Here is a 16686-nt window from a genome sequence, read left to right as displayed (position 1 = left end):
CACGATCTCTGTCGCATCTCACCTTGCTCCATCGTGTTGCCATCTCGCTTCAAAGGAATACCAACGAATCGATAATCTAGAACCTTTCCAACGTAAAAACGCTTAAAGATCAAATGATTTTTCGACAATTGTTCGTGCATTTACTAATCTCAATTATTATTGTAACTCGATATTGCTTAAAAATGGAAAAGTGTCTTGACGGATTCAAAAATCATCCGGAGCTATCCGAAACTATTCGTAAAACGTAGTAAAAGCTAAAAATCTGTTGGGTAAGCTCGGACGACGATTACCTTAACTTGGTAAAAGAACAGAAAATTCATTGGAAGCTCTTCGGGATATTCGAGAAACGCGATAAAAACAAAATTCTTCTCGGTTAAACATAAAGGACGAGAAAAGTGACAAATTTCCAAAATCCGTCACTCGTCCTTATTTCGACGTTTCATCGAAAGCGGTAAAAATCTTGATCTAAAGTCGGTGGTTCATCGTCGTTCACGCACGGCCGGAAAACAGGTGTGGTCGCGTATCGTTCCAAGCTAAACACGCACGAGGTCGGGGTGTGCGTGCTGACGTCGCGTATCTCAGTCCGTTTCGCCGTAGATTTGCCCGTGTACGAGTTAAATCCGCCACACTTACGGCGAGTATCGCAGTTCCGTCAGATATCGTCGGATTTACCCCGTCCGTATCTTCCGTGTGCGCGTCGCTTCCGATGGGTCGGAGGCTCTTTTTAAACCGTGTCACACGAAATCCGACTAATCCGTCCCCCTGGCGACGAGAACGATCGCACCGGCCCGTATTTGTCACGAACAACCTCGCGTTGCTGGGTTAATTAGTTTCGAAGGGAACTCTTGAGAAAGAAGAAAGTTCCCGGTGACGGAGAACGTGTGGAATTTTGTCTAGATTATACGTAGAAGGATGCGAGGAATTACGGAGCAGGGTGTTTTGTCTAAGGTTTCGTGACATTCGAGCAACCCTTTGTTTACTGGTAAATTGCGATACTTTTATAATCGAATATTTAAAATTAATTACGATCTTTTATTCGACGCTTTAATATTCTCTTAATATCGTATTTCACTGTTATTCACCGTGTCAGGTATGTCCTCGATATTAATCACTTGATCTTTCCAGTATCGTGGACCGAGAGTACTATACCCTCGTGCATTGTACTACATGGACATAACAACCTCGACCCGACGTAATTTCCAATTACAATATGACTCCCGAATTGCGTAATTGACGATGGATAACAGTCGTCCAAATACTACATCAAATCATCGTAAACACACGGCCCCATAAGAATATTTCAAATGACATCCCCCAAACGATTCACACATATACGCTGATTCATGAAAAAGGACACAACACTCGATCATCCCCTTGCGTATCAGTAAACGAAGGGTTAAGAGGGAACGGCGAATGGTTCGATTTTTCCAGTACTTGGCGTCCGGTCGAAGCTGGGCGATTGTCGATAGGCAGCCGGCAGTTACAGTGCCACGTGAATCCTCTCCAACAGAGGCTCACATCGTGGCCACCCTGCCATACGCCCGTCACGCCTTCTTACCCTCAGCTCCCAATATCCCCAAATCTGCCACCGCCACTTGGGGCCACCTTAACAAAAACCTCATGTGGAAGGTAACTAATTCACCGCAGCTAAGAAAAAGGCTCGCTCACTCGCTCGCTCGCTCGCTCGCTCGTGTCGTGTATTGTTTCGATCGAACTTTTTCCTTTCTCTCACTATGTTCTTCTGCCATTGTTTCTCTAATTGACTGCATGGTGTGCCATGGTTTTTATTTTTCTTTTTACGTTCATTCTCTTTTTATGTTTTTAGTTTTCCAACGCGTCTCTTCCATTCTTTTTCGTTACGTTTCTTCGATCCTTACTTGACAAGCACCTAGAAAAACACATTTTGCACACTTAGAGGACACCTCGTGGTTCGACCAGACCCGACGCTTCGAAATCGCATGGAGGTGTGGGGAAACCCGTTTCCGGTGGAACATATTCGTCGGACGAGAGCTTGCGTTCCCCCCTTTTTCCTCCCTTCTCGTTCTCTGTGTCATCGCGATCATTTCGTTTTCGAAACCTCCAAGTCGATCAACGAAAGAAAATTCGAGAAAGATACAAGAAAATTGAGAGACGATGGCGTCTTTCGTCGTTTAAAGTATATGATCCTGGAAAGAAAATATTTTCGTGGTTTCGAATTCGACGATGATCCTGGAGAATGTATATAGGTACACTGAAAGACACAAGACCATATTCAGTTTTGTCAAAGATGAACGTGTTTATTTTCGTACGGGGCGCGTAGCTCGTTGTGTGTGTTTTACGTTTTCGTTCAGTAGTGACAGAATGATACTATGAACGTGCCCTTATGATCATAGCCTTTGTACATATCATCATACAGCACGTAACGGATCTTCTCGCTCGTTCCTTCGACCATGCATGCGAGCTCGTGAATTTTGTAAAACGTTCCCGAGGTCATCGAGGTGGATCTTCGATGAGACTCATCGACCCTTCCCTATTTATAATTCGTAGGTGTCGTGCGAACGAGATCCTTGCATTTCTGCGAGTTAAATTAATAATCGAAGAGCTTTCTAAAAAGGGAACTTGTAGGTTTACGATGAATATCAAATTATAATCAAATAGTCGCAGATATGGAAAGAAGAAAAAGAAAAAAGATTTATAATTAATCAGCTAGTAAATATAAAATGAACAAAATCCTTCAAGAGACGTTCTAATTACCAATTCAAACGTAGGTAATATTACAAAATTAAAATCGCTTCGATTCGATTTACTTGATTCGTCATTTTCTCTTGCGAGCTCTTTCTCTAAAGAATTCCTCGCTTGTCTAATTCTAAATTCAACTTAAAAAGCCACTCCAGAAATACCGAAGATCATCGTTCACGCACTCACAATCCCCTTCCTCGTACATACCAAGTTACACGCCAAGTCACTTTATGTTATTTATCAGACCATCAAATTTCATCAAATCCCTCGAACCATCGTCAACCTGCGGTTACTTAAACGTATCTGTCTCTCCCGCAGAACATTTCTTTTAAATCGTATTCCCGTGACTCCGGCCATGGTGGCTCCGAGCAAGAAGACTCGCCTAGGACACACAATACCCTGACCCTGGGACACTCCGGACGAAACCGCGGAGCGAGAGGAATGAACGAGAACAACGAGATGAGCGGCAACAGGACTACCGGAGGCGGCGGTGGTGGCCGAAGGACTGCGATACCGTACAAACATAAATACACGGAGATCATGGACGGTCGTAGTAACGGGCCAGCTCATCATCAGCTGCACGCCCATCACGGTCAACACGTACATCTTCCGCGGGATTTGACGAACGAGGACGAACCAGTTTACGAAGAGATCGAGCGCGGCGGTGGCGGCGGGGGCGGTGAGATTCAAGTGTCGGACATGTCCGACGAGGACGGCAGAAGGCAAAGCGACATGAGCAGACAATCGTCGAGAAGTTACGGTGATCACAGACCGCTGATCCCATACTCGCCGGCCACCGATAGAAATCTGATGCATTACGGGCAAACGTTGACGGACCGTGGCGGCGGAGGAAATATCCATTGCGACGCGTCAGAGTACAGTCCTGCGTTCGAGAGGACCCTGAACACTTGCTGGGAGAAGCTACGAAAGCAGCAAGCATGGTACGAACGTGGCGAGCTGCCCCGACTTCCGGCCAGTTACGGTATACCGCCTCAGCCAGATCACACGAGAACAGTCGCGGTTCTAGATGGACACACGGTCGTCTGTCATCTGCAGCCGCAAACGGACATGTATACCGGGCGCGGAATGCCACCGCCTTCCTACAGCGAGTGTTAGAACGCTCTCCACTGGCAGGATCCTGTCGTCCTCTTCGTCTTCCTGCACGAGGACGATGGATGCGCTCCTTGCGGTCGAGACGCCGCGTTTCGTGGCCATCGACGGAGGAACGATCGAAGCAACGCGTAGTTCGTGAATGTTATAGGGTCGCGTCCTCAACACGCCAAGTTAGAGATATCGTCGATGACTACGACGATGGCGATCTTCTGTTTAACGCGACGTGTATGGCGGTTCCTCACTGAAGAAAACCATCGCCGACGCGTCTCGAGCTACGTTCGACCGGATGAACGAGTTGCGAACGACGACAACGCGTCACTAGCTCAAACATGAACGCGACCGATCGACCTGGAGCCCGATGATTGCCGCGTTCTATAGCCATAAGCGGGCCGATCTACGAAGATGGCCCCGAACCTCCTTTGTTGTGTTTCCATATCCGTTTACTCGGGAATTGCGTGCAACCAATGGCGGAAGTCCACGCGAAACGGACGTGTCTGTCGTCTCCAGAACTAGAACCGTGCGAATGTGTGACGAAACGTCGAACATCTGTGTACGATAGCGTGAATTATTCGATATGGACCTCTTGTTGAAGTTAATCGATCGTCGTTGTACCGTCGAAGCTGTGCTCGGCTTTTCGGGATTGGCTCACTGACAGAGTGGAAAATACGATGTCGTACGGAAAACGATAAAACGTGACGAGTCCTCTTAGATCGCTAAGATTTTGCTAGGAGAGCGCTTACAGAGCTCGAGGTTTCGAGGTACACGTGCGGATTGTAAACGACCCGAACGAGAAGTTATCGTATATACGCTCGTAAGTAAGTGTAACGATATCAGAGCGAATTAATTTCCTTGCGTTCTTCAGCACGATGTTCTCGTTCGTCGTCGATTGTATCCTCGAAGCCTGTTCTCGTACGCGTTGACAAATCGAGAGAAGATTTTCTGCTCGATCGTTTCGTCGATGCTGGCTTTGCTCGTTAACGAAAGTGATTCGTGGATAATATGAAAAATAACAGACATATCGAGATCGAATGGGGAAAGGTTTGGCCGCGGGGGCGTGAAAATCGTTCGTTAACGAGTGTCGAACCGACGAGAATTCGATTTGAATCCCCGAAGGAAATCGGCGACGACTCGATAAAGGAATCTGAAGCCCGTGTTTCCTTGCAAACGTCTCCGCTTTCATCGAACCGGAGAGCAGCGACATATCGCAGGTGCGCTGATCGATAACCGACCTCGCCACGGAACGTAGAAGAAAACTAAAGTTACTTAATAATCGATCAACGCTTACTTCGATTAATCATTATCGCGTTACATTAGTCGCATCGTAGAGTTACTTCTAAAGTCTTAAGACTGCTTTCGTGAAAAATTCCGTGCGACACGATCTGTCAAAAGATGCAGACAGTATCTTCGCGAGATAGAAGGAAAAAGGATCTTCGAGTTCCGGAGAAGAAAGGGGCGCGCGTGTTCGTTTCGAGCGAGTTTCGATGATTGAAAACTTGAAATTTCCTCCCGGGGAAAGGTAAAGTCAGCGGTTAAAAGTACCTTTATCGGTCGTCCCAGCCAGCTCCTCAATGTATATTGCTTTGGAACGTTACGTTTTAGTCCCAGAATGTTATTTTTATAAATAAAAAAAATTATATATATATATAAATGTATATGTATGTATACAGTAACGATATTATATTTATATATATACATATATATAGAAAATACGAGGAGAGAGAGAGAGAGAGAGAGAGAGAAGGTGGGTGAGAGTTGTACGAAACAAGTATATATATATATATATAAATATAAATATATATATATAGTGATACAAAGCGATTTTCCGAGCGACGTGGAAAAAGCGAAAAAAACTTAGTCACTGTTTTTTACTATTTTTTAAAGAACAAAAAGGTATATGTCGTAACCGCGTAATCTAATATGTAACTAAGGGAACCCGCGCGCTATTTATTTTTTATCATCCGTGAGTGTTATCTAATGTGTAATTAGCGGTCGCGTCGAGATCGACGATCGGTGACGCGCGATCGTTCGGACGTAATTACGGATCGAAGATGATCGTATCAAAACGAGATAGATCGAACGAATCGCCGTCGTTCGGTGGTCGAATCGATCGACGACATTTTCTGCTTGCAAAGAAGATCCATCGTCGACGAGCGTAAGCGTATATATTAGACGAACGAACGTCGAGCTCTGAAACACGTCACCAATGGCTCGATGTTCGTTTCCCGGAACATCCGACTTCCTCGTCTAACTTCTCCATTTCTGACTGGAGAAAGATATGTTGGATTGACTAATTGACGAGACAAGGTTCTTCTTTTACCAAGCTTTTGTTCTTTAATTGTGTTATTACGGTTGTACGCGAACGGAAGCCTGTTAAATTATGTTTAAATCGATGGAAGTTTAAATTTGCCTAAACGAGAAAGGGCGCACGCGAACACAGTGAATTCAATATAGTCTTTCTCTCGGTTGAACAGCGTTTCGTCGTTTCCTTTTTCTTTAATTTATTTCTCTGCTCAGCCGGGCCGGCCGTGATCCTTCTCTCCGGCAAATCGTACGTTAAGACGAATAAATCTATAGGCGAATTATTAAAATAGCGATAAACAGCGTTTTAAGGGTACCAGCGTAGCTATATTAAGCGTTACGAACGTTTCCTCCGATTTCTATGAAACGTAATTGCTCACTCTGGCATCGCGTGAAAACCCGTTCGCGGTTATCTTGGTTTTTCCTGTTTAGAAGACCCTTCGCACAAGCGTAGCTTGAGACGACAGTCAAGCATCTGAAAACCGTTTTTGTCCACGATGTTAAAGGTAGAACGAAAATGTGTAACCCTATCGAGTATGTGTATATAATTTCCAATGCCATGAAAATTCTGCCGTCTCGTTTCTTGCCCGTAGCGAATAAATACGTGAACTCTGTACGCGCGTTTCTCGGTCGTCGCGTATCGAATCGTTGCCGTTCAACAACAGCCATCGGAACCGTGTATTCCAGCGTCGATAACTTCGCACGCTTTCTTCGACATCTTTTCGTTCCACTTTTACATTCCTTCGTCGTCACGATAAGCAACAATCAACCGCGAGATATCATTTTCCGTCAATTACAGAGCAACGCGCCGAGTATCGCAAAAATCAAACTGTATCGAATCGCAATCGAGATACACGGACAAGCTTGAACGATATCAGAAATGAAGATTGGACTCGCGTTGTTTCACGTCTAAAACTCTGGTGCAGTTGCTCTTAAACTTTAACAAATTTTACGGTACGTTACGGTGCGCGACGACGTTGTACGTTTTAACTCGTTAAGATTTTATTTCTCGACGCGCGCTCCGGTGAACGCGAATCACGGAAGCGCATGTTACATTTTTCGAAACACGATTGTTAAATCCCGTGATTCCAAAGTATTTCTCGGGGCGAAAGGTTTTTGTATCCCTCGACGATTGTGTCGTCGCGTCTCGCGAACGTCCTCCAACGCTCTGTCCACGACGCGGCGGGGCTTAGTTCTATGAATTTTTGTACAAGCGAAAGGTCTTGCCCACGGAACGACTATTATCGGATATAATCGTAAACGCAGCTACATTCCATCCGTTCGACTTATCGTAATTGAAAGAGATAAAATAAAAGGTGTACGAGCCAAGTAGACGGGAACAACTTCGAGCGCAAACGTGCCTGGTGAATAGGCAATCGATTTACGAATTTACGTAATTTTCCGTCTGTCTTCTTTTTCCTTCTTTTCTATTTGTCTTTCCTTTATTCCTTTTCTTTTTTTTTTTTTTTTCTTTACTTTCTAAGCATCGACAACGGCGTAACCGGCGGCCACAGAAAGGAAAGAAGACGCACTGGTTTAAGAGATTGTTGCGTGCGAAAGAGGAGAGTGAGAGAGATAGAAGCATTATCATTGGGAAATTCTCGAAATGAGGTGTACATAATGTAAATAGGGCTTTGTACATGTTGAACACGTTGTAATGTAAATGGAAAAGAAAGAGAGAGAGCGAGAGAGAGAGAGAGAGAATTATGTGTGCATGAGGAAATGAGAGAAAGAGGTAAAGAACGAAAGGGGGAGAGAGAGAGAGAGAGAGAACAAGAAGGAGGCGACCGAGACGATCGATGTGAAAACAGAAAAGAATACATTTAGATAAGACAAGTTATTAGTAAGTAGTGGATATTACAGTGACTATTATCGTGATGGCGGACGCGTGACGCGATTTAACTTAAGTCCCAAGCGTAATTAGTTAATGTGTAAATAAATTAAGCGAGGAAGTAAAACAAACAAAAAAAACAATATTAAATGAGAGCCCAAGTAATCTTTGGATATTTATAAACGAACTCCACTAAAGAGAAGTAAACGACAAATGAATAAAAGAACAAACAAAAAAAAGAGAGAAGAAAGGACGATAAATACGTAGGTTCGATGAGAGAAGGAGGGAATGTAAAAAAGAAAAAATAATATGAATTCAAGCACTCGTCCCGTGCGTTAGGTTACTGTTACTTGAACGAATGGAAAGTCGGGAGAAAGGAACAAACCAAGAACACGAACGTTAGACAAAAGCTGAAGAGAGGGGAAAAAAGATTGGAGAAAAGAAGGGGAATGATTAAGAATGAAAATGTGCAAGCAGTTAATCAGATGGACAGATATACAGTGCATGTTTTATCCTTAGCCGTTTTATAAATATAAATATCCTCTTCCCTCCCCCCTCCTTTCTCAAACCCCTCGCCCTTGATCTCCATCCTTCTCCTCTTTTCACGCGACAAAATAGGCGCGAAGCTGATCTTTTCTCTGATCGAGTACACCTGTCCGTACTGTCCAATCTCGAGATGTTCCTTTCAAATCGTGTGTGCTGTCTCTCTTTACTTTTCGTCCTTGTTCTCTTGTATGCAGCAGCATCGCGTAAACGAGTTTCCAAACGAACCACGATCGAGTCGTCCCTCGAGATATTTAGCGGCTAAGCTTTCGTTTTGCGTGCAAAGGAAAAAGAAAGAAAGGAAAGAGAAAATGAAAAAAATTGTATCGGGGCGGCCAGAGAAAGGAAATTTGAAGCAATCGCAGAAAGTCAATCCGCGGAGATAGAAACGCACTACGCCCACATATACATGCATCCACGTGTGCACACTCCACCGATCATCTCAAAAATATCCCTTCCCCACCCGCAGCCATCCTCTCAAAGCGTCGGAATATTTTTCGAATCGGCTTTTTTCTGAACCGTTTTACCCAAAGGCACGAAGCAGTATCGGTCGTATTACAGAATTTTTGGACAAACCGACGCACGATTCATGTTCACATAGGATTCGTGAAAATTCTGTGATCTTTACCATTTATGTTCTCTCTTTGTAAGTGATATTTAACGAACGTAATTAAAGAAAGAGAAAGAAGTATGCGGACACGGTTTTAGCACGTAATTAAGCGCGTAGATTTCCTGTGAATCATCGCCTGCCTGCGCACGCTGACAAATGAAAAGGAAGAGGAACACCGAACAACAAGCAGAAGAAGAGGAAGAAGAAGAAAAAGAAGAACACAAACGAACAAGAAGAATGTAAAATCTAGGTATCTCCGATCTACTAAGAGCCTCCGTTTCTTCATTTTTGTATGCTTCTTTAAGACTGTCTGATACAGGAAAAAAGGATAAATAAATGTGTACCAATCTCTGAATAAAATGTGTCTCGTTTTTGTCTATTTTGAAAAATCTCCTACTGAAATTAGTTTTTCAACTACAATTCCAATCTATTTCCAATTATAGCTGCTATATGTAAAAAAGTCTGATTAGCGTTGTCTTTAGCTTTGATATCAGCTCCCAAATTAATTAATCGTTTTGCGACGGATACGTGACCTCCTTTAACCGCTTCGTGAAGAGGAGTAGATCCCGAGAAATCACGCGCGTTCAAAAGTTTCGTATTAAGAGCCATAAGACGATTGACTAAACCCTCATGACCGTGAAATGCTGTACATTTAACAGGTTCATAATCCATAGTTATAAATATTTATACTAATTATGCATTACGCCATTTCTATATCATTGATAATATAAAAATATTTTGTGGAGGAATTCTTACCAGCAATGTGCATAACACTACGACCATTATTGCTTCGATCATCGATGCGTTCGACAAATTTATTTACTAACAAATCAAAAGCATTTTCATCGCCAGATCTACAAACTAGATGCAACGACGTCCATCCATCTTTATTTCGCAAAAACGGATTTGCTTTTGCCTCTAAAAGCGCTACGATGCATTTATAGGCATCACTTCCGGTTTTTGTACACGCCAGCATGAGCGGTGTCCAATCAGCGCGTTTTAAGGCATCCACATCTGCACCTTCAAACAAGAATAACGTTGCGAATGATATATTTATAATTATAAAATAAAATTAGTGCCACAAATGAAAGGTAAATACCTTTTCCAATTAAATATTTGAGTATATCGCTACGAGCAAACTGCGCCGCTTCATGCAGCGGTCTTTTCGTATCTCTACTGGCGACGTTCACTCTAAAATCTGGTCCCTTGAAATTCTCGCATAGGTATCGAACGATATTCAAATGACCCTCGCGGGTGGCAAGATGTAACGCAGTGTCACCGGAAGTCGTGTGTCTGAAGTGTGTCCAATCCTGAATGTCGTGTTTCGATACGAGTTTTTCCACTCTTGATAAGTCTCCACTCTGACATGCGTACAGGAAGTTTCGTGATAGGTTAGAATCCTCCATATACAAACTTTTATTGTCAAACGGAGTGTACATCGAATAGAAATGATAAAATGTACTTGTTCACAAAGATGAGAGTGTTTGATGAAAAATATTTAAGAAACTGAACGTTTGAACACACGTTATAGAAATATTTGAAATGATTGAGGTTAACAAATTAACAAAGAACCACAAAAATATATAAACCTTGACAAAATATAGAACAGATATCAAGCCAGGACAAACTCATAATAACGTCCGCCACCTTATGGCCATATTCGGTATTAAACTAATGTATTCGCTCATTCGAAGATCAAGTTGAAAATTGCTTTTCTTGCGAAGATCTTATAAACTGAGAGAATAGAAAAGAATCTATAAAACTATAAACAAAGAAAAGAAATAAGAAAAATGTAAAAACAAGTGCTTTCTTATCTTACTTCCTATAATTGCGAATTGTAGAAATTTATTTGTACCGAAGTTTTAAACTTTTGATAAGAAGCAATTAGACAATAAAAGTTAAGATGAATAAAATCTCACGCGTCAAAAAATATCGACCGTTAACAAAATGGCGAACGTAAAATCGCAGTCTTGCCAATGAAACAAGTCGCTTTACCGATTCTACCTTACCCATAGAACGTGGAGTTATAGTCGGAGATCGCTTCGATGATATCGACACAAAAATATATAAACATTGACAAAATATAAAATAGATATATCAACTAATATATCTTTTTATCTTAAGCCTCGATGAAGTTCTCTGGATTTTTTTAACATTTTAATGTCATTTGCAATATTACCTATTGCGTATAGATTACCAAACGAGGAAGTTAGAAACAGCGCTACCTATAATCGGTACAAATAAATTCAATGGCGCGAAAAGGTTTTACGTATTTGCAAATACTTTGAACTTCAAACAATCGTACCCATACCTGAAACTTTAGCTATTAAAAGCGTATATTATATCTGCGTTACTTATATAGTAATTAAAAATGTATGTTTTTACTTTATACTTGCATATTTTTCTTTCCCCCTTTTTGTAGATATTTTTAAGGAAAATCACACTGACAGATAAAGCTGTTTGTTCCGATGCACTTACGTAACACGAAAATAGAAATTGTAAACACTGTAGCAATGCTAAACCAACCGAGTGTAGTGCCGCTTTGAAAGTAAAATTAATCGTGCGAAACCTATCATCGCCGTGAATCATAAGAATCTCGCAATTATAATGTCATAATGAAATTGGATGCGTAAGAGATGCTCGCTTCGATAAAAGATTAAATCTTTTTTACTTCATAAGGAAGTGAATAGAAAAATAAATACAAGCTTCAAATATATATATCTGTAGTCCGTAGATTAACGAACAGTTAACTACTTAGTCAGTCACGCGTTTCATTCGTTTTATTTTTTATAAAAATTTGATATCGGGATGAAAATTTGATTCCCAACAGGGAATTTTTTAAGATTTTAATACCTTTCCATAGAATATATGGATGGATCTTTATCCTTCTCCTTGCCTTATATATTTTTTCATACGCCCTTCGCTCCGATTTCTTTCCTACGAGTTTTATATTTAATTTTATATTCAAGCGTATATTTCATTATTATATCTCGTTAGCGTTAGAAACAGGATGAAACATAGTTTAAAGCGAGAGATCGTGATTTACTTAGAAAGGCAATTTCGTTTTTTTCCGCGGAATTTCCATAACCGTTATGTCGACGCCAGATAACAATGCAAACAATTAACCACCAATAAAGCGTTTCCGGGCTGGTTGTGCAACCGAGTATGTGGCTACACGATGAGCATCGCGCATCGCGAGAAAATCTCTTCGCACGAACGTTCAAGGTTTGATCAAAACCATCCACCTTTCGCTTCGATATAATTGCCAGACTGAAGACGCCTTCGTCGTCTTTTGTTATTTATCTTGCTGGTCGCATTGCCATTCGCGCGATGCGGCTATCCATGGCCTTGCTGCGACATGTATTACGAATTACGTTCATTGATCAGAATTTGTCATATGTCGTAATAACGCTACCGTCGATATAAACCTGAAAGGAATTTCCGTTTTCCAAACAAGATCGATTACATGCATTTTGTACCGCGATCTAAAATTCTAATACGTAAATTGCCACGACGTGCATCGACGTAAGTTCTCGTGATTAGAATCAATCTTAGAACAATAACGATAGAACGTTGTATACTCGCATACGAGCTGAATAGAAGAAAACCGATTCAATACTTTCGAACGTAGGCAGAGATGAATACTCACGAGCTGCGACTTTCTGGATCGTTTGATTATTACATTGGCTCGTAAAGCATTCGGATGATGGCGGTGCCAGCCCTGCCTTTGTTAGCCATAATGTCGGCCAACATGGGTATAATTCACCCCACGGTCCCGACAATCGATCGTCAATTTGCATACGGTGAATCTCCTTTCAACCTGCATCGCATTCAATCCCCGTGCAAAGTTAACTTATGCACGTAAAGATTGATGCGGTTACTGTTGTTGCGCTCCATCGAAGCTCTGCCTTTCTAACAAAGTCGTTCAAATTCGTATCAATACGCTGTGACCGAAATCAATTGCTAATTGAACGTAAATTTGCATTTGAGCAAAAAAGACGTTAATCTTGGTTCGTTCATTAGCAAGTTTGCGTTTGAGGAAATTTGATGCTTTATATGTATCGCCCTAACGAATCAAAAAATTCCTTATTACCTGCGCTTGTTAAAGATGTCTCCAGAAATACTTCTCGTAGACGTGGTACGCGTTATGCGTTACGGTTTCAATTGCGTTTTACTGAGACTTTGTTTTACAAAGACTTTTTGCCCGTGACAAATGTTCGCGGATCGAAAGAAGTCATCAGCGAACGAAGAACGGAACAGACCGAGCAGGCCTGTAATAACGCATCATTTTCCCCAGACTGGATAACTATAATTTCATGCGAAATTGAATCTTTAATTGCGCGGATCCCATATGACGACGATCAGCTGGCGCCAGCCAGAAAACAAGAATAAAATAAATAACGCTCGCGCTTTTATAGCGACGCGCAGATTTTTTCTCTCTGTTCGTACGCAGACCCGTTCGGTTTTCTTGCGTCTCCTTTCTCGCGTGTACTCGCCATGCACACGGAAACGCTCGCTTCCTATTCGAAAATAACAACTCGCGTTCGAGGTTGCCGCTTGATTATCGGTTCGCGCGGATATACGCGACGAGAAGAAACCCTGCGTGTTTTCGCACAGAAATGCCCGCGCCAACAATAAAACTAGATCCTTGAACAGCGTCCGTTTTTGCGTAAGGATCTTTCACATTGCCTTACATACCTTTGATGTTCCATCATCGTGAAAATTGATCCGAACAGACGTCCAAGTGGAACCAATTGTTGTGATTTAAGGATTACGTGTTAGAAGAAAAAAGAAACCTAACATAAGTGGAACGAACAGAAAATATATCTGGAACCTGTCACACGCTTGAACTAATATTTTAGCGAAATTTCATAAATCACGAGTGAAACATTATGTATTAATAAATTGGTAACAAATTCGCTAATGAAACGAAGATTTACGAGTGAATTTTACAAATTACGCAGGTTTAAAGATTCTAAAGCTACAACGTTTATGTAACATTATGTTTGTGTAACAGAAATCTACAATCTACATTTCTCAATCCCTACGATTCTTAATTCATTAGTACTCCTAGCAAATAAATTATCGCGTAGTAACGAGGATTGATAGCGAAACGAAGATCTATAAATGAATTATACAAAGCATTGTCGAATTATGTACAACGATCTGTTTGTGTAGTAGAAATCTACAACCTAAACTTGTTCTTCATCGACTAACATTATTGCTTAATAACATCGTTAACATTGTACGAGCACCCTAACGTTCATTACCACGCGATATCGAATATATCTACCATTTGTTGGCTTTATTTTATCCCATACCATGTACACGTGGAAACGAAGATTCCGATCAGGATGTTGCACGAGCACATCGACTAGATCGTGGTGCGTGCGTAATAAGATGAGCTCGCAGCGATGGTAGTTTCCTCGTTACCGGGTTTCCTGTTTCTCGTAAGTATCACTGCATGTTAATGCGAATCGGTGTTCGATCGATCAAATCAGCCAGGCCGAATATCGGATGTTGGGATATGTTGGATCGATCCACCTCGACATTGACCTTAAACAGCTCGTCTCGGTCAAGCGCGTCCACGCGCAAGAAAAAAATTCCTCGGTCGACGAGAAGGCGGCACTAGATTGCATAACGCGCGAGATTTCATAGGAATTAAGGAACGATAAGCGTGATCAACGTGCTTGTCTTGGCAATTGTTGCCTTCGCTGAAACGCCATTACGGATAATCGCCTTCGAGCAGCAGCGATGCAACCGCCGGACAAGTAGAAGAATCCCGCCGCCCGTCAGACGATTTTGCGCTTAACCTTGCGAGAAGGTTGAACTCGCAGTGTAATTTCACGTTCGAGAGCCATGTTAATGGTTATCGGTAAAAAGAGCGTGATGTCGGTCGGTTTTAAGACACGCGAGGGGGTTGTGCATCCGAAGGTTTCTTCTTTCTGCTGTTTTCTCCATCAGCGAATAATTAACAATAATGTTAGAATTTTCTCCAGTCGATCACTTTTCCGTTCCAGTGAGATAAATTCAATGGATCGTTCTTTTTATCGTCGATTAATGTCATTGTCTGCAGGAAAAAATTACGTAAGAAAGAAATACGAAAGAACGATACGCGTCACTCGGAAGACACGTCGATCGACTCGAAAGTCGAATAACAGGGAGAAGTTATTTTTTTTTTAAATTTGTCTTGCAATTCGTCGTTAATTATGTCGTGTTTTTACCGTAAATAAATTTATGAAAGCAAGCCAGTTATTTTTTCACAGTTATCCTATGTCTGGTGTCGTGTTAGCTCCTGAGAAACTCATACGATACTTTGATAGAATTACGTAATCTATAAAAGGATGATCGTTAAACGTCGAAAATCTAGCAACTAACCGCGTTTCGTTGAGAACGAAGACACGAGAAGCAAGTGGATCGACTCGATCTTCTTCCATGTTCGTACCAGATTCTTTAGCGTGCAAGTTCAAGGCTCCGTAGAGCGATACGGATACCTACAAGGTCACCGAGTGTGCAAATACCATGATTATAGCTGCGTACAGGTGCAGCTGCATTCTCATTGTCGAAGATGAGACAGGACTGACGTAAACCGCAAGTATCAAAACTCACTCATGACGAAGATACGTCGCCTGCCATAATCTTTCAAATAACATGTAGTTCTGTTTAAAGCGACAAGCGCCACTGGTCGTGTTTTCCTTGAGCGAAGAAACCACTGCCAGGTAATCTCTCTGGCTCGCGATCGATGTTGCTCAATGGGAATGACAAAATTAATCATCGGCTTATTACTCACTCGACCCCGAAATATCCTGCGCTGGAGAGAAAGAGGAAAACAGGCGGAACCTATAAGGTTCTTTCATTCATAAACGGCGAATCTAGCAAGCTAGATCGAGAAACACGTCATACCGGTTTTCGATTGATCAGCTTCTCAATTTTATTCTACTTTTTTTCTCTTCCTGCTTGAAGTTTTACGCGAGTACCAACGATGTGATCGAATTAGCAAGAATATTAGCAACTGATCGATCATTACGGATAAAATCTACCGTTATGTAATACAGGATAATTCCAACGAAATTGATTAATAATAAACTATATACCTATGTTTATCGATGTTCCAAAAAAATCAATCGAAAAATAATTGTATTATATTTGACGATTTCTTCAACGCTACTCGATGTTCTCCGGACTGCGTGGGCATTTTTGGAGAACTAGCTAATAGAGCAAAAATCGAATCCACGTACTCGATCGAAGGCAAATGGAAAGTGACGCTACAGTAAAACTCCATTGCTCGAACGAGATTTTAGTCACTGACCAATCAAACGAAATTCTGCCGATTGAATCCACTCATCTAGAAGCGAAATCCTATTATATAAACGTTGTCTCGAATTCTATCGAAGCAACTTGAAACGTATTACGGAAGATTTCAAACATACACGCGGTTAACTTAATTATAGCGGATAAGTAAGTAAAGTAGTGCGATTATGATTTATCCATTGGATTTATACTACTATAGTTCGACGACTAGGTCAATGTTAGGATCTCGGCTGGTCACCTTCTTTTCCATGTTTTGAAACGA

General features: G+C 41.7%; 2 protein-coding genes across 4 annotated transcripts in view; one reads left to right on the top strand and one right to left on the bottom strand.

Moving 5' to 3' along the window:
• The window catches only part of LOC117210797 (adhesion G protein-coupled receptor L3-like), a 37045-nt gene extending 32960 nt beyond the window's left edge, over positions 1 to 4085 (top strand). For 2 of the 3 annotated variants that reach the window (XM_033454139.1, XM_033454138.1), the window contains 2 exons: positions 1432 to 1629; positions 3037 to 4085. In XM_033454139.1, the coding sequence (XP_033310030.1) occupies positions 1432 to 1629; positions 3037 to 3834 (996 nt within the window). In that variant the 3' untranslated portion in view covers positions 3835 to 4085. The remainder of the gene's footprint in view (positions 1 to 1431; positions 1630 to 3036) is intronic. The other variant, XM_033454140.1, reaches the window with a different exon arrangement.
• Positions 4086 to 9231: 5146 nt separating this feature from the next.
• On the bottom strand, positions 9232 to 10710 carry LOC117210798 (ankyrin repeat domain-containing protein 16-like). The gene is made up of 3 exons (XM_033454141.1): positions 10213 to 10710; positions 9870 to 10133; positions 9232 to 9757 (listed from the first exon to the last, which is right to left on the bottom strand). The coding sequence occupies exons 1-3, from the start codon at positions 10550 to 10552 to the stop codon at positions 9528 to 9530; spliced, it is 834 nt and encodes a 277-aa protein (XP_033310032.1). The 5' UTR covers positions 10553 to 10710; the 3' UTR covers positions 9232 to 9527.
• Between the last annotated feature and the right edge of the window lie 5976 nt (positions 10711 to 16686).

The sequence above is a fragment of the Bombus bifarius genome, unplaced genomic scaffold, assembly GCF_011952205.1.
Source record: "Bombus bifarius isolate JDL3187 unplaced genomic scaffold, Bbif_JDL3187 scf7180000008213, whole genome shotgun sequence".
Taxonomy (NCBI): Eukaryota; Metazoa; Arthropoda; class Insecta; order Hymenoptera; family Apidae; genus Bombus; species Bombus bifarius.
Note: the sequence above shows the minus strand (reverse complement) of the source record. Positions and strands in the feature narration are given on the sequence as shown.